This window comes from Microtus pennsylvanicus, chromosome 6, assembly GCF_037038515.1.
Source record: "Microtus pennsylvanicus isolate mMicPen1 chromosome 6, mMicPen1.hap1, whole genome shotgun sequence".
In the NCBI taxonomy this organism is placed as follows: domain Eukaryota; kingdom Metazoa; phylum Chordata; class Mammalia; order Rodentia; family Cricetidae; genus Microtus; species Microtus pennsylvanicus.
In genome coordinates this window covers 34878226-34895895 of record NC_134584.1, presented here as the reverse complement: position 1 = coordinate 34895895, position 17670 = coordinate 34878226, and the positions used below count along the sequence as shown (strand labels likewise).

At 44.0% G+C, this 17670-nt stretch overlaps 1 protein-coding gene across 1 annotated transcript in view; it reads left to right on the top strand.

The window, feature by feature from the left end:
• The first annotated feature begins 5224 nt into the window (after window positions 1-5224).
• The window catches only part of Emb (embigin), a 42171-nt gene continuing 29725 nt past the window's right edge, over window positions 5225-17670 (top strand). Inside the window, exons 1-2 of the mRNA XM_075976030.1 lie at window positions 5225-5613; window positions 16891-16980. Of these exons, the coding sequence (XP_075832145.1) occupies window positions 5505-5613; window positions 16891-16980 (199 nt within the window). The 5' untranslated portion in view covers window positions 5225-5504. The remainder of the gene's footprint in view (window positions 5614-16890; window positions 16981-17670) is intronic.

The following is a 17670-nucleotide window of genomic DNA, read 5'->3' as shown; positions in this document are numbered from 1 at the left end:
CACGGGAAGGTCCTTGATAAATTTAAAAGAGCATTGCAAAGTCCTCCTGGGTTAGGACCCCCCAACTCTAACTCCTTTGTTCTGCCTGTGAATGAAGCAAACACACCCAGGAGACACACCCAGCCTCACATCTGAGAGATCTAAAGGATCAGATGCCAGTCTTCCGTGGAGCCAGGAAGGCACAATCACTTATCTCTTCGGTTGGCTAAATATTGGCTTTGGGATCTTGGTTTGCGATACCATCAGACTCTTGGTCCTATCTAGCTCTTGGTTCTAGTGATAACGTTTGTTGAGCACCAAGGGCTATCTCTGAAGAGTCTTAAATGCTGGCCAGTAGCCATTGACTCAGCAAAGGATGCCCCTGAGCACTGACAAAGAAAGCTACAGGGAGTAGCAGTTTGGAAAGGCCTATTAAAATTCCCCTTTGTTATCTGCAAGGGCCTGAAGCACGTGGTGGTGACAGAACTGGTAATAATCTGGTCACATTCTCAGATCAGCCCAGAGCAGGGACTTTAGAATATAGTAACAACGGGGGCCACAGTTTGGTACACCCCTAGGCCATGCCAACCCCCAGGAGAGGCGCAGAACAGAAACTGAGCCATCTTAATTTCCTTGAACTGTGAGCTCTAATGAAACATACTTAAGCTTCTTCTTCTTGCCACCATGACAATTTGAAACAGCTAGGTTTGGACAGATGAGTTTGTAAAGTTCCACTTGCTTCAAAAAGATACAGATTTTTTGGGCCAGTCCCAAGAGACATCCGCGAATTGCTTCATTTAAGCCTTATAAATTGAGCAGAAACTCTTGAGAGTCAAACTTTGCTTCTCGTCGTCACAAACTGTCCTGTGTGTACAGCGCATTCTTGTCTCCTCTAGGCCTGATGTGGCTTTTCAACGGTGCCTTTCTCACTGCAGGGAGGGTCTCAGGGTAACTCCTCCTCACCTGGCAGCTCTCTTCAAAGAGAAAGGAAGTGCAAGTACTTGTGACCTAGATCCGAAGGTTCCAGTGTGTGAAGTCAGTCAGGGGTTCAGCTCAAAAGAGAAGACCCGCCCACCATCCTCCGATTCACTACTCCAAGAGAGCACTAAAGCATTTGTGGCTACATCTCTTTTATCAGGCAGGGAAAGGCCAAGTCTAAATGGAAAGGCCAGAAAAGCGTACGGGGAAATTAGCCCATTATCAGGCTGTAAAAGATACTAAACGTTTGAAAACGTGTAATGGAGACAAAGCCAAACCAGAATATACTTAATTATAACAGTGTAACAAAGGTGCGCAGAGTCTCCAAACGCTTGGTGAAACAAGAATTATGTGTCTTTCTCGACTCCTTTTGCTCAAAGGACAGAAAAGGACCAACAGGCATTAACCTTGGGTTTTGCAAGTCACTGCTGTTGTTGATAAACGGACAGATTCGACTGAAACAAAGATGTTCTCTTCGCTAGGGTCAGCTCATGTGAAGGAGGGTGAATTTGAGAGGAGTTTTGTAGGACTAATTGAGAGAGGTCGGATGAGGTCAGGGCTGAGAAGGGCTTGCAATTAACCTCTCCCCAGGTGCAGGGAAGCGCCTGCAGTTAGCACCACTGGGCAGCTGATTGGTGTGAATTGGTCTTCGCTGCTCAGGAAATTTGGGTTTAGCTAGTCCACCCCAGGCCCTGGGAAGGTCGCAGTGTGTAAGGTACAGGCCTCGAGGTCTTCAGAAGACTTGAAGAGGGTGGCTTAGTTATTATAAATGTACCTTTTCTGACTGTAAATCTATTCGTCCTTTTGGGAAAGAATGAATACCCTTGTGTCCCTCCCTTGGGCTAACAGCCTACGGGAAATGTCATCAAGTAATTGGAATTTTCCTGGGATTCTCATGCTAGGAGAAGAAACTTGTCTCCTGGAAAGAGATTTTACTCCATTTTGACAGCAGGTCAGACCATCTTACAGGAGATACTGGAGCTGAGTCAAAAAGACTGCGACTTAAGTCCCTTAAAGGGTCTGCTTAATTATGCATACCTCCTGCCCTTTATATAACCCTAAATCTCAAATCAGAACCTGAAGATGAACATGGGTGGGTCACTGGACCTCTTTGTTTCTCTTCACAGTGCAATCCCAATTGACTAAATAGCCTTTCTCTATTCTATGACCTATGGAGGGCAGGAGGTTGGGGCTGCCTTTATTGGGGCCACCAGGGCCCAGGTTCTGACTGTTACTCCAATGACAGGAAGAATCCATGCATTTGTGTGCACAGGCAAACGGCTGTGTAAGTCAGCTATTGTGTGTTATGTATTTTATGTGCAGTCCTTTTAAACACAGCCCCTGGTACTCAGCAGATAGGTCTTAATATTGTTAATATTGCTAAATGAGCTGTTTCATTCATGTTCTTTTTTTCTTTTTCAAGACAGGCTTTCTCTGTAGCTTTGGAGCCTATCCTGGAATTAGCTCTCGTAGACCAGGCTGCCCTCAAACTCACAGATATCCATCTGCCTCTGCCATCTAAGCACTGGGGTTAAAGGTGTGTGCCACCACCGCACGACTGGAAGCCATATTCTTTCCTGGATTTTTCTTAAGTAATATTAACCCAGAAATATGGCTATTTTATGTGGATTACCAATTAAAAATTAACAGTGGCTCCCTAGAGTAAGCATAGTCTCTTGTTCAGTAGTGAGATAAGCTTTAAGATAAGCTTCTTTCTGCAAAAAGTGTCTGTCCTTTTTGGGAAATCTTTCATTTTAACCTGCCTTGAATTTATGATGATCAAACCTAGCTTTATTTTTGAAGAACAAGGTGAGGCTCTGAAGAGATGGCTCAGTGGTTAAGATGACTGGCTGCTCTTCCGGAGGACTAGGGCTTGAGTCTCAGGATCCACATGAGAGTTACAACCGTCTGTAACACTAGTTCCAGGGGATCCATTACACTCTTCTGACCTCCATGGGCACTGGGAACACACATGGTTCAGACATACATTCAGGCAAAGCACCCATACACAAAATAAAAATAATAAAACAAAAAGATCAATGAGGGGAAGAACACAGTTCCTCACACACACACACACACACACACACACACACACACACACACACACACACACATTGTTTCTGAGACAGGATTTTTCATTGTACCCCTGGCTGTCCTGGAACTCACTCTATAGACCAGGCTGACCTCGAACTCACAGATATCCCTTTGCCTCTGCCTCCCGAGTGCTAGAATTAAAGTTGTGAGCCACTACCACCCAGCTACCTGAGAACTATCTTACACACACACACACACACACACACACACACACACGTTAGAGTTGCCTTGCTGTAGTGGGAGGCTGAGGTAGAGGGATTGCTTGAGGCCAGGGACTGGAGGAAAACCTCACCTATACAGGCAGGTGATGTTCAAAAAACAAACCAAAAAAAAAAAACCTCCAAAAACAATGGTTTTCTGTTTTGTTTTGTTTTCTGTGATCTTTACTGTGTCATAATATCTCACAAAGTCTTAGGGGGCCAAGATAGGACGATAGAGAAAATTAGGAAGACAGGGGAAATTAGGAAGACACCATTCCCTTGGAGTCTGAGGAAGCCTCTCTCCAGCTAGGAGTTAAGAACTCATCTCAATTAACATTTGCTGTGAAGACTGTCTGCACAGAGAAAATACCGCTTTCATATACAGGGCTCCCCACCTCCTGGGTTAGGCATAAACAGTACCCAAACACCTGTTTTCACAGAGATCCGTTATTAAACGGAAAGAAAAGTTAAAGTGGAGGCTTTTTTGAGTCAGGAAGAAAACACAGCATATGACCTCGCAGGCGTAATTTTTAAGAAGAGAAAAAGGGGAGGTCAGTGTTAGGATGGGCTAGGATGGTATACTTTGATTGGACATGCCAATTAGATGGAGGCTTTTGATTGCTGGATGTCAATTCTTTGATAGCTGTAGCTTGGTAGTCAGCCTCAGGAAGAGGAATTGGCCAAATAAGAGAATAGGCCTTGGGAGCTTGCTTTAGGGTTATAATCTCTGGTTTACAAGGAGAGGGAAGGAGGAAGGGCAAGGGCTGCTGGAGCTCTGTTTGCCAAGCCTGGGCCTGCTTGGGTCCTTCATACACCTTAAAGGAAAATGTAAAAAAGAGCAGCTTGTCTTAAAGCCACAATGTATATGGCCTTTCTCATTTTCCACGTGTAAACCTTACAGTTTCCCAGGAATTTCACTCCATATACCACAAAGAGTGGCTTAACTATCCAGTGGACTGCGTGCAGCCCCTGCTTTGATCTCATCACATTGTCATTCCACCCAAGGCGCCAGTGGTCCTATAATTTCATCTAACAAAAAAGCAGGATAAAAGAACAAAAAAGTTTCTTACCAGTCCTTTGAGCTGTAACTTGTTAGCCACCAAAATGGTGTCTAACATCCTCCTGCCCTTTATTTAACAGCTCTGAAACACACACACACACACACACACACACACACACACACACACACACACGGTTTTGAATTAATCCTCGTATTTAAATCTGTCTTGAGAAAAATGCCTTTTTAATACACTCCACCGGTGCTTCATTCCTTCCTGCAGTGTTCCCCAGTGGAGGTCCCTAAAGGACAAAGGCCTGCTAAGTAACGCTGGTGCGTTAGAATATAGGTTCCTTTTCTCCTGGCCAGCAAAACAATCGTTTTTAATTATCTTAATTTATTTGGTGTGAGAGCAAAAAATTCCAACCTCAGGCCCCTCATGGATAAGAGATAACATTGTCTTCCACAAAGTTGGACAAAGGCGAGAGTGGCCTTCTGCCGTTTACATAGTATTCCCTTTACTTAGTTTTTTGTTTTTGAGCTCTTTGGCGCCAGGAAAACTGTTTCGGCAAGCAAACAAAAGGAGACACACTATGGGGGCCTTGGGACTCTGAAACCTTAATCCGGAGGGAACTATCTAAACCTTCGGAGATTGGGTTGGGGGAGGGTGTGCACGACTGATAGGAAGCTCTGCGGAACACTAAGTACCGGGCTCAGGGCCACTGGATAGCGCCTCTGGTCTGGTAAAAACAAACCTTTGTAGATTTAAGATGCACAGGAGCAGAAGTATCCACTCTTTCACCTGCCTCCTCAAAGTAAATAAGCGAATCCATCCAGTGGACGCAAAAATACAGTCTGTAGGGAGTTGCAACACGTCCCGGAGGTGATGGGCTAGACATCACCTGGCTGACTCGATTAGCTAGCTGCCACCCCAACCTGGGCAAGTCGAGAGAGTGGGGGCGGGAGAGGATGCGGCGCCCGGTTGCACAGCACATCCGGGCGAGCCAGCAGCGGGCTGCGGGCTGCATAATTGATGAGGGCCGGCGCAAGGCTGGGCTGGCCTCGGGTGCGCCGGGAGCGTCTCGGGGGAGGAGGCCAGGGAGGCCGGCCCCTCCCACTCCGCTTTTTCTCGCGTGTACTGTCCCTGGGACTGGCAGTGGGCGCCCGGTTACCAGCAAGTGTGCGTAGGAATAAACGGGAGACGGACCGCAGCAAGCCGAGGGCGCAACAGCGACCAGGACAGACCCGCCCGCGCCATGCGCTCGCTCACTGGCCAGAGGGCGTTTGTGGCGCCCGGCTGCCCGCTGGTGCTTCTGTGCCTTCTGGTGGCGACGTGCCCACATCGGGCAGAAGGCGATCCCGCAGGTGCCTGGGGTACAGGGACCGGACCGGGGAGGGCTCTGAGCGCACGAGTAGGGGCGCAGTGGTCGCGACCCTCCAGCGGGAGGACATCCCTTGCCGCCCGCGCAGGGGCCGCGGGGATGCGGGCGCTGGCGGCAGCGGAGCGAAGGTGGCCTCTCATTGGCTGGGTGCGGGTTACCCTAGGAGGAAACGTGGGAGAAGGGGCGGCTCCAGGTCCGCCCGCTCTGGGGGTGATTCCGGTTCTAATATATCCCAGTTTGATCCCGGGGGCTGGTACTGGGACAGGATCGGGTTTTTCCGACGAAGTGGGCTAATAGAGTGCGTGGGTTCGTGCAGGGGATGCTGGGGGCTTGGCTTCTGCTACTGTGGCTTTAGGAGTCCACATTCCCCGAGGCCAACTCCCTTCACTAGAGGCCACATCGACGCCCTCGTATCACCTTTCCTTCTGGCAGGTGTTGGCTTTGAGGATGTTTTTTAGAGCAGATGGTTTAAAAAAAAAAATCACCACATCCAGCCAACTCAATCAAGCCCAGATAAGAAAATTATCTGTGTGTATCTTGTCTTTACATCATGGTCTTTATCAAAACAAAACTTTTTCCCCGTAGGGTGTTGGGTTTCGTGCTTAAGGCATGCCAACAGAAGGATTTATCTGAAAAACATTACCTAAAGTCAAGATCGAGTTTGCCGAATTAGCTCACCTGTTTATACTTTCTGTGTCGCAAGCGGTCCTTGTAACCTGTTTTTCAGTGCAAGTTCTGTGTCAGTGAAGGGTTTGCTCCCATTTAAATCACCGCTAACCGCTCAAGCAATTGAGACTGGCCCACTGGGAACTAAGTCCAGACATTCTTCTACAGAAGGGTTTCAGCTATTATAGATTGTTTTCATGAGCTTATAACCTGTAGATTGGTTCAATATACTATTAAAAATGATCAAAGGGACACACACACGACTTGCATCAAACCTTTTGGATTCCTCCAGTTTCTGGATTTTCTGCCTTCACATCTGTTTTCCATCATAAGACTTAAAAATAATTGTCCAGGGCTTGACCCGCTTCCCTGCGCCCCTCCTCGGGTACACCTGATTCTTCTGTCTTCATCCATTCTAAATACTGTTTCCTTTTTTCCAGCCCACTTCCCTTCCCTCTTCCCGTTTTCTCACCTTCCCTCCTTCCTCTCTTTTCCCTCCTTTCCCTTCTCCCTTCCCCTTTCTTCCTTCTCCACTTCCCTCTCCTTTTCCTCAGTTGTGAGTGTGTAACTCTGGGCCTCCTTCACAGAAGGAAGCAGCTCCATCATGGGACCATAAATTCAGCCTCAACTGTTGTTTTGAGAATCAGAGTATTTTGGGTTAGCCCTAGAAGTTTGGTTTTCCACTTGACAGTGTGTGAGAATTATAGGAGAGCTTTCAAAAGATTGATACCCAGGTCTTGCCTTAGAAAAACCTGATTTATTTAGCATAGATGGCAGTCTGCCTTAGTATCTTTGAAAACTCCATGAATGAGGTAAAGCAGGCAAAATCCCATGAGAGGACCCTGAAGGTGTATTGTTATATTCTCTGCTGGCATTGCCTTGAGCTTAATGCACAGGTTGAAGTTGTTAATACATGTGCCAGTGACAGAGGGGACCATGGGACTTCCTTACAGTCTCCACTCAGGCGAAAGTTCAGAAACAATGGGGAATTTGAAAAGCTTGGCATCTGTGTCTACTTTGAAGCTGACTACTCTTCCAGAGAACCCAGGTTCAATTTTCCAATACCCACGTGGTAGGGCATAGCCATTTGTAACTAGTCCCAGGGGATCCTATTTGATGCCCTCTTCTGGCCTTTCTGGGGCAAAGACATAGATCACACACACACACACACAGACATAGATCACACATACACACAAAAATAAATAGGTCTACAAAGCTTTCTAGATTCAGTATTTTAATGAGATTTGTCTTCTTTGCTGAAAACTACTGCAAGTTTTAATGGATGCTTTTTGTATTTATACTTTGAACTAGTTAAAGATAGGTGTTCTGCTAAAAGAAGACTTTAGGGCAAATTTCATGAACAAACTGGGTACAAGTCCCTCTACTTACACTCTGTAAACGATGTGCACCAGCCCCTGTACTATGCCCTGGGTAGCCTGATGAGTTAGATTTTATTTTCTCCGATTTTCAAGAGGAAGTTGGGGCTTCCGTTAAGCAATTGCCCGAGTACACATAGTTAGTTTGGTGGTTGAGCAGAAAGTTTAAAGCTAGTCTGACTCCACAGCCTGTGTTTTTAAACACAGTTTTTTTTCTGAGATAACTGGAAGCATTGACCAAGAGTCTGCATGAATGTTAGGAGCTGAGGAACACATGCAGTTTTGAGTTCTGGATTGAAGTCAGGGGTAAGGCACAGAGAGTGGGTTACTGGCTTTTTCAAGTTTTCTTAATTTTTTATTGTTTTATTTATTTTGTGTATGTACGTACGTACATGTGTGCTCATGCATGGATACTACAGTCTGTTCCTGAGCATCAGAGGACAACTTGAGAGTCGTCTTTCTTCTACCATGTGACCTCTAGGAATTGAACCCAGGTTGTCAACCTAGACATTGGGGTGCCCTGGTCTGCTGAGCTATCTCAGCAGCTTACCCCCTTTTTAAATTAAATAATTGATATAAAAATACCTTTGTGAAAGAAACATTATAAAAACAGGAATATTTTGTCATCATTATTAGTATTATCACATGGAACAAACTGAGGGAATGGGTTATTTTTGAAACCTTTTCAATGCTATAATTTGGAACAAGCTTCTTCCAAAGAAACAGCTTATATGCTGTTTTGATTTGCTCCCTTCCCTATTAGTCCTTATATTTTCTACTAATAAATATTTGTGGGAATGAATCATATTTAAATGCCCACATTTGCTTGCTAACATGTTTGCAGAAAACACTAGCAGTTTTTGTCTTTAAAAGTATTTAAACTTGGTCTGGAGAGAGGGCTCAGCAGTCAAGAGCACTGACAACTCTTCTAGAGTGACAGCTCCCAACTGTCTGGAACCACATAGTTCCAGGGGACCCCAACACCCTTATTTAAGCAAAAACACCAATGCGCAGAAAAGTATAAAAATAATTTTTAAAAAATGCTCTTAAAAAGGTATTTAAACTGTTTAAATGAACAGATTTATTATAAGCCCATCTTTTATAGGCACATCTTTAATTGGAATATTTCCAAATTTTGGTCATGTAAATGTTTGTTAAAAACATGTTCAACCAACTTTCATCCTGGTATTCCCATCACCCGCCTCAGCTCCTTTGTCTTCAGGGTTTTCTGAGTGGGCCTATAGCCATTGGAAGAGCAGGAGCAGGAGGGATCTTTACCTGGTCTGGTAGGTGGAGCTAGCAGCACAGAGATCCTGGTGAGGATGACCTCCAGGGAAGGAGATGCTCCCACAAAGTTTAGCTCACCCCTGGTCTCAGAGTTGAGCAAAGTGACAAGGGCTACTGAGCAGGGGCAAGGTGACCGGTAATATCTGACCCACGCTCCAGAGCAGACCAGGCCAGAAGGTCGAGTCTGAGAGAGGAAGGAGAGTGACTCTGGGGGACGGATGTGGCAGTTGCAGAGGGATTTTGTGATCAAATATGGAAATCTATCAGAGAAAGCAAGATGCAGGTTTTCAATTAGGAAAGGAGGAAATAAAGAGGAGTGGGGGAGGGAAACCGTTGTTATCAGTAAGAACTCATGACAACAAATTTGTCTCTTCCTGTCACAAATGTACAAATTTATGTATCATGTATAATGCACATGTTATATATGTGTATATTTCATGTTACAAGTATGTTGTGTGTTTGAGTTTACATACAGATGTTGGTAGCTCTCCCCACTGACTTCTAAGCAGTGAGTGTATTTTAACACCTAGGTGTTGGCGTCCAGCCCTATTCTTTTTAATAATATTGGAGAAATGGCTGCTTTCTCCAACGTGTAGAGCAGTGTGTAAACCTGGGACATCCTCCACCAGGAAACAGGAACGTATTTGAAGATTGATTAGCCATGTCTGAAAGAGTCAGGAGCTAGTTTAAGGGGTTCACACAGAACTGATCTGGGAAAAACTGCACCTCCAAATAAGTAAGAGTACTAAATGATGATGGCAATTCGCTGAGAAGAGCTTGCTATGTAGCCTAGGCTAGCCTTGTGTTTATAATCTTCTTGCATTAATCTCCTGAGTATGGTATTAATGGATTACAGCTAAATACTATAGAAATTCATGAGTACAGACTGATAAAAATTAATTAAATTAGTCAACTATTTCCTGAAGGACAAAGGATTTCCTAGTTTTAAAGTAATTTCCTATAAAAATCTTACAAGTAGGGCTGGATAGATGGCTCAGTGGTAAAGAAGACTGGCTTCTCTTCTAGAGGTTCTGAGTTCAATTCCCAGCAACCACATGGTGGCTCACAACCATCTGTAATGAGATCTGGTGCCCCTTCTGCTCTGGTCTGCAGGTACACATGATGGCCAAACAGTGTATAATTAATAAATAAATACATCTTAAAAATACTTCCTTAATATATATATTTAAATTATTTAAAAATCTCACAAATAGCAAACGTTGAAAGAATAACTTTATATTAGGGAACTGTGGCAGTACTACTTTAATCAAACAAAGTGAATGTCGCTACAATATTTTATTAAGAAGTTTTCTTTTAGGAGCTGGAGAGATGGCTTAGAGGTTAAAAGCACTGGCTGTTCTTTTCCTACCAAACACATGGTGGCTCATAACCATCTATAGTGGGATCTGATGCCCTTTTCTGGCATAAAGTCAATAAGGCATTCATATACATAAAATAATAAATAAATCTTTTAAAAAGTTTTTTTTTCTTTTTTTTTTTGTTTTTTTGTTTCCTTTTGTCATCTGATCTGATAGGACATGGTAAGAAACAACACAGCATTATCTTTGACATTGCTGCCAAGAGTGCCTGTCCCGAATCTAATCCCGTTACAATAGCCTGGATTTTCCTGAGGGTCAAGGTTGAAGATGTCAAGATGAGAGCTGTTGCCGGGAAGGGGAATGAAGGGACGGGAAGCTGATGGCAGCGTGTGCTTCTGAGCCGTCTGCAGAAATGCCCACTGGAGAGGACCTAGCAGGGGTTTGGCATGAGCTGGCCATGCAGGCATGGCAGCTTCCCTACTTCAGTGCAGCCTGCGATAATGCGAAATCTCTGATGCAGGAAACCCTCAAGTAATGTCTAAGAGAGGCCCATTTCATCATGTCAGCAACGTTCCTTTCACAAAGATCGGGGGAGAAATGCCAGTTTTTGACATTTCATAGAAACCTGAGCTTGTTTGAAGAGAAACAAAATTTGCTCAGCTTTTTTGGAGGAAGCTTGACTGACCACAGGCATTCCATTCAAACAGTAGAGAACTGGTCACACGTGTGTTTGATTCCATTTTTAAATTTATGTGTAAGTATGTACCTGTGTGTATTTATATGTACGGTTAGGTGTTGGGGGAAGCCAGAAGTCTGCATTGTATTTCTTGGAACTCGAGTTACAGGTGTTTGTGAGCCACTTGGTGGGTGTGCATGCTGGCAGCTGAGCCCAGGTCCTCTGTAGGAACTGTAAGTGACCTTAACTGCTGACCTGTCCCTCCAACTCTTGGTACTATTTTCTAGAGAACATGCCCTTAGGGGCTGGAGAGATGGCTCAGTTGTTAAGACCACTGGCTGCTCTTCCAGAGGTCCTGAGTTCAATTCCCAGCAACCATATGGTGGCTCACAAACAACATGCCCTCTTCTAGCATGTGGGCATACATGCAGGCAGAATGTTGTATACATAATAAATAAATCTTTTTTTTTAAAAAAAAAAGAACACGCCCTTAAACAGAAACAGTTAGATGTGTGCTGAGCCTGCCTGCCTGCCTTCCTTCCTTCTCCTTCTCTCCCTCTCCCCACCTTTTCCCTAGCAATTCCTAGGAGCTACTCTTGGTTGCCGGCATCTCATATTCTCATATTTCGCAATAATAAGGACAACCTTGTGACTAAACCACTTTGCACACATACACTAACATAGACGGGAAAGAAAAGACTCCTTTACAACATTTTGTTAAAAATAAACTCCTCAAGGTACCATCATCATTCAGGCATAGTGGGATACCTCTGTAATGTTATTATAGGAATGAGAGACATTGTCTTTAAAGATGGTGCTGTTTGTTTTATTGAATATTTTTTTTTCTGTTTTAAAAGTTATTGAGGTTAGCGTAACTAATGTATCCCTCCTAATCCCCAAACAGAGTCTTCTCTGTTTTGGTTTTGTTTTTTGAGGGGGAGGGTTTTATCTGTGGTTCGCCTTAGACTCACTGGGTAGCCAAGTATGAATTTGAATTCCTCATCTCCTTGCCACCACCTCCCAAGTGCTGAGATTATAGGCGTGTACCATCACATCCAGGCCAAGATAAAATCTTTTTTGGCCTTTGAGTTACACAAGTTAAGAACCCGAAAGGGAGTTTTGATTGATCTAAACACTCCAAGTGCCTCTGTCATATATCCAGGGGCAAGGAGCAAGCCATAGCTGGTTTCTTGTTTCACACTTCAGTCGCCCACCCAGCAATGAGGTTTCTTCCTAAAGCGATCCTCAGAGTAGACCCGGGGCAGGGGCAGGAGGCTGTTATCTGTGAATGCAGACTTGATATCTATGCTTTAAAATATTTATGTGTAAACTCTGCAGAACAGGACCTCGGGGTTACAGGAATGTTTGTAGATTCTAAAAAGCAGTCAGACTGAATCGGGAACAGGGGGTTGAGGATGTAGCTACTCAGAGCCAAGCTTTCTCAGTCTTTGCGCCATTTACTTTTTGGTCTGAGTAACGCTTGGTTGTTGTGTTATTATGGAATGCTTTAGGAGGTCATGTAAAAGTACACATTGTGCTTGTCAGAGTTTTATTCTTTAAAGCTCAATGATAAATGGCCTTTCTGTCCAGTAATTCTCTTATTATCTGAACCATACTAGTTACCTGCCTGGAATGTTCTTTGTCTGGGACTGTTAAAGGTTGACTTGTATCCTTGGCAGCTCATACTTTCCTCAACAGACTCTGGAATATGCCCACAACTCCGAGTATCCTGACACACCACCCCTGCTTCTTTCCCTCGTACTACAATTATGAAAGAGGATAGAAATACTAGATGCCTAGAAATGTAATTCCAAATGCATTGTTCGTGAGCAGGATTTTACCTGGTAATAAGATGTTTTAAAGCTGTAGGTAAGCCATAATATTGCAGTTCTATTCTTGCATAGATTGTTGCCTCCATTAAAAAATATACTGATTTTTCATAATTTAGATTTTTCAGTAGTATATTTTACCTGCTCCTAAGTTGTAGTTCTTATAATTGTGTATTTATACTATTGTGTGTCAGAATTTTAAAATAAAGATTTATCAAAATAATCTTAAGTATGCATATTTATAGTAATAAATATGCAAATCAAGCATACAGAATAATATATTTAATTTAATAATAACTTAGAACTTCTTTTTTGCAGTCCTGTAGATTGAACAGGACATGCTAGGCAACCCCTGAGTTATGCCATTTAAAACAAAAAGTATTAAATCCAAAATATTAAACTGTAATGAGGAGGACCTAGAGAGAGGCTCTGTGGTTAAGAGAAAAGTACTGCTCTTGCAGAGGAACTGGCTTTGTTCCCAGCATCCACCCAGCAGCTCATGAATCTATACGCTCAGTAGGGCCTGGTGCCTCCTTCTGCTCTACACAGGCATCCTGCACGCATGCGATACACATAGTCACACAAGCACACATGCATGCAAATCAACTTTTAAAAAAAATCTAGAGAAGATGCGATAGAGAAATATTAGAGAGTACAATCTTTAAATTTTTTTTTTAGTAGTGGGGGTGAAAGCCAGGGTTTCGCACATGCATGGGAAGTGATATCTACCTCTGGTGTCTCAGCCCTCTTTTCATTGACTATCTTGAAGCTGTAACTCATGGAGTTGCCCAGAATTGGCAGTCCTCCTGCCTCAGCCTAGTGAGCAACGGCAAAGATTACAGGCCTGCACTAGCAAGCCCAGCTTAGAGGAAGTAGTTATTCTTATAGAAGATGCACTTGAAGATTTCCTTCCAGAAACAAACAGTTCTTAAGACTCCTCCCGGTTTTCTAGCATTTCTTCCTTGTTACACCCTCTCCAGTCTGCTTCTTTTAAACAAAGCACACAGTTAAAGATGTGAGACACTTGTAACCTTTATTCCACTCCATGGTGGTACTACTGTAAATTTTAAGCCCCTCTAGCAAGACCTGCTTTTCTTTGTTTCAAGGCAGGGTTTCTCTGTAGCTTTGGAGCCTGTCCTGGAACTAGCTCTTGTAGGCCAGGCTGGCCTTGAACTCACAGAGATCCCACCAGGGTGCTGGGATGGGATTAAAGGCGTGCACCACCACTGCCCGACACAAGACTTGTTTTAAAAACGTAATATAAAACCATCTTTTTTGCATCAAGTAACAATGGGTTGAAAATTAGGTTGCCACTCAGCTCTTTGATGCAGTATCTTTACGCACCATCTCCCCTCAGAGGGAGGAAGAGTAGTCCTCCAATCTCTGCAACAACCACTCGTGATTCTTTTAGGCTGGCGTTTCATCAGTTACCTGGAAGAGAAAGCCAGGTGGAAAATGTCCAGAAATGATTAAGAAAAAAAGTGATTGTAATACCCTGAAGAATGCATGTTTTGAACTTGGCACCATCACTCAGGATTTGTGTGACTTTTCCTAATTCCCCTCCCCGCCGCTTTCTCTAAGAACTGAGGTTTATGGTGGAGACATTGTCATCAAAGTGCTGAGCTATTATTAATCGCATTTTGATACTTTAGGTCACCAGCTACTGGCCCAACTCAGCTTGGGACATGCAGTTCCTACCTCTTCATTTTTATTTCCTTTTGTGAATCAGCCTAACCCTTTTAGGAATGCATCTGGACCACATCTGTCTGAGCCCTCCCCGCCAATTACTTTTACATACACATGCTTGCTAAATCTGCCCCTCACTGCCACCTGTCCTGGTGTAGAAGCCATGAGGTTTACAGCCTCCCTTTTGTGATTATAGAATATCTTGTCCAAACCAAGAACTCACCCGTCCTAGCTTCCTTGCCTGCTTTTTTAAAAATTTTTTTATTGATAAAAGGAGAATAAAGAAAAGAAAAAAAAAACAAATTTCCACCTCCTCCCAGCCTCCCATTTCCCTCCCCCTCCTCCCACTCTTCTCCCCCTCCTCCCACCCCTCTCCCCTTCCCCCCACTCCTCTCCCCCTCTCTCTCCAGTCCAAAGAGCAGTCAGGGTTCCCTGCCCTGTGGTAAGTCCTAGGTTCTCCCCCCTCCGTCCATATCTAGGAAGGTGAACATCCAGACTGGCCAGGCTCCCACCAAGCCAGCACATTGCGTAGGATCAAAACCGCGTGCCATTGTCCTTGGCGTCTCATCAGCCCTCATTGTTCGCCATGTTCCGAGAGTCCAGTTTTATCCCATGATTTTTTGGTAACAGTCCAGCTGGCCTTGGTGAGCTCCCAGTAGATCAGCTCCACTGTCTCAGTGGGTGGGTGCACCCCTCGTGGTCCCGACATCTTTGCTCTTGTTCTCCCTCCTTCTGCTCCTCATTGGGACCTTGGGAGCTCAGTCCAGTGTTCCAGTGTGGGTCTCTGTCTCTATCTCCATCCATCGCCAGATGAAAGTTCTAGGATGATATGCAAGATGTTCGTCATTATTGCTCTAGGGTACTCACAGCAATTGCTCATGCTGCTTCTTGAAGGAATCCTTTTGCACGTTCAGTGGAAGGTAGAACCTGATAAAGGCTGATGCTTAGCCAGGAGGTGGTGGCACACGCCTTTGATCTAACACTTAGGAGGCAGAGGCTGGCAGATCTCTGTGAGTTCGAGACCAGCCTGGTCTACAGAGCGCGTTCCAGGTTAGCCAGGGCTACACGGAAAAACCCTGCCTTCAAAAAGCAGAATAAAATAATAAAAAGATTGACATTTTAACGAAGATGTGATGTTAGTGTCAGCTAGTGACAGGTTTGCAGCTCTCTGAGTATATCTTTTAATATGTGAATTGTTGGGAGCTGGAGAGATGGCTCGGTGGTTAAGAGCATTGCCTGCTCTTCCAAAGGTCCTGAGTTCAATTCCCAGCAACCACATGGTGGTTCACAACCATCTCTAATGAGGTCTGGTGCCCTCTTCTGGCCTGCAGGCATACACACAGACAAAATATTATATACATAATAAATAAATAAATTTTAAAAAAAAGAAAAAAATATGTGAATTGTTAGTTAGAAATGGCCACAGCAGCTAGTATATTCTGGAATGCTCCAGATTCTCTTGCCTCAGGTGTCTTGTTTTTCCTTCTCTTATTCTTTCAGCTGTGGTGAGCTGAGATTTTGGTGAACTTCAGCCTTCGAAGCCCCTTCCTCTCTTTGTTTTCTTGTAGATCTGGATAGGTTCTTCCAGGGTTGGTACCTGGAGGTGAAGAGGGGAAAGCCCTCCCAGCGCTGATCTCCTTGACCTTCATGTCATCTCCAAGGTCAAGCTTACCCTCTGTAGATCCTGTGCTAACTTGTATGAAAGACGCAAGCTCGTGACACTAACACCAGGGATAAGTGCTTCTGAAATGTTAATGACTCAATCACTCGGGGCCCAGTTACTTTATCATCCATTAGCTTTTAGGGATCCAGTTTACCCCACGTCCTGCTCTTTGCCAGCACACATTGCACACCAGGTACTTTTATCCTTGCTTAAGTGGAGTCAGGATAAAAGTGACACACGGCATTTTTCCCGACTGCCGTCACTTTCCTATAACCGACAGTGTGGATGACAGTCACCACCACCGGAGTGAGTGGTGGTGGCCATCTGAAAGGGTCCCATGCTTGTTTGAGGACTAAGACATGCAGATCAGATGGCAGTCACCATAGCTCTTTCTGACCCACTTTTTCTTCCTAACTAGCACCGAGTGAGTGGCGTCTGTCTCGGACTTACTGTATTATTTCTTTACTATAATCTCTACATGAGTCATGCCCAAGAGTGGGACTAAGTCATTTTTATTAGAAAAAGAACGTTGAACAGACTTTTTTAGCATGCATATGTATAGCATCCATGCACGTGTGTGTGTGTGCACACGTGCACATGTGTGCATACCCACACACACCCAAACTCAGGTCACCAGGCTCGCCAGCAAGCACCTTTATCCACTAAACTATCTGGGCCAGCTCCAAGCTGGTTTTTAAATAATCATCTAGTCTTGGCAAGGATATCATAAATGTAACCACATGTAATTTGTCTTACAGATTCATCTTTTACAAGTCTACCTGTTCGAGAAGAAATGATGGCAAAATACTCAAACCTTTCCTTGGAGAGCCATAATATATCACTGACAGGTAAGAGGATCACGTCTCAAATAGTAAAATGCCAAAATAAGTTTTTAAAAGGTGTTAAGTCACTGTTTTGGTATTTCCCAGCTTTGGTTTTTTGAGACAGGATTTCTCTGTGTAACAGCCCTGGCTGTCCTGGAACTTGCTTTGCAGACCAGCCTGGCCTCGAACTCACGGAGATCCTCCTGTCTCTGCTTCCTAAGTGCTGGCATTAAAGGAGTGTTCTACAACTACCTGGCCCAGCTTTGGTTTTCAATATGTGAAATGATTACAGAATTTTTAAATTAATAAGAGTGGTTTGTTCCAGAAACATCAAAACAGCACAATTGGAATCTAAACTCTTTCTGCCTGTTTATTACATTAGTCACTAGTATTTTGCTTTTTTTTCCAGATAGTTTTTTTTTTTTTACTATTTCACCAGTCTTGCACTGTTTCTTACTTTGTTTCATATGACCAGAAAATTTGAGGCAAATTTTCCAAGCCAATGCCAGTGAAATGTGTGTGCTGAGTTTTTTTGATAGAACATTAAAAAAAAAAAACCCAAAACTTCATCAGCTCTTGTTTCTCCCCAGATATTCTCGATTCAGCATTTGGAATTTATTCTTGCAAAAGTCAGCCCCATATTCCTGCGTCATGACTCGCTCTTTTTGTTTTGTGTGTATTCTAGTTGTTGGTTGTCTGTATGAGACGATGAAT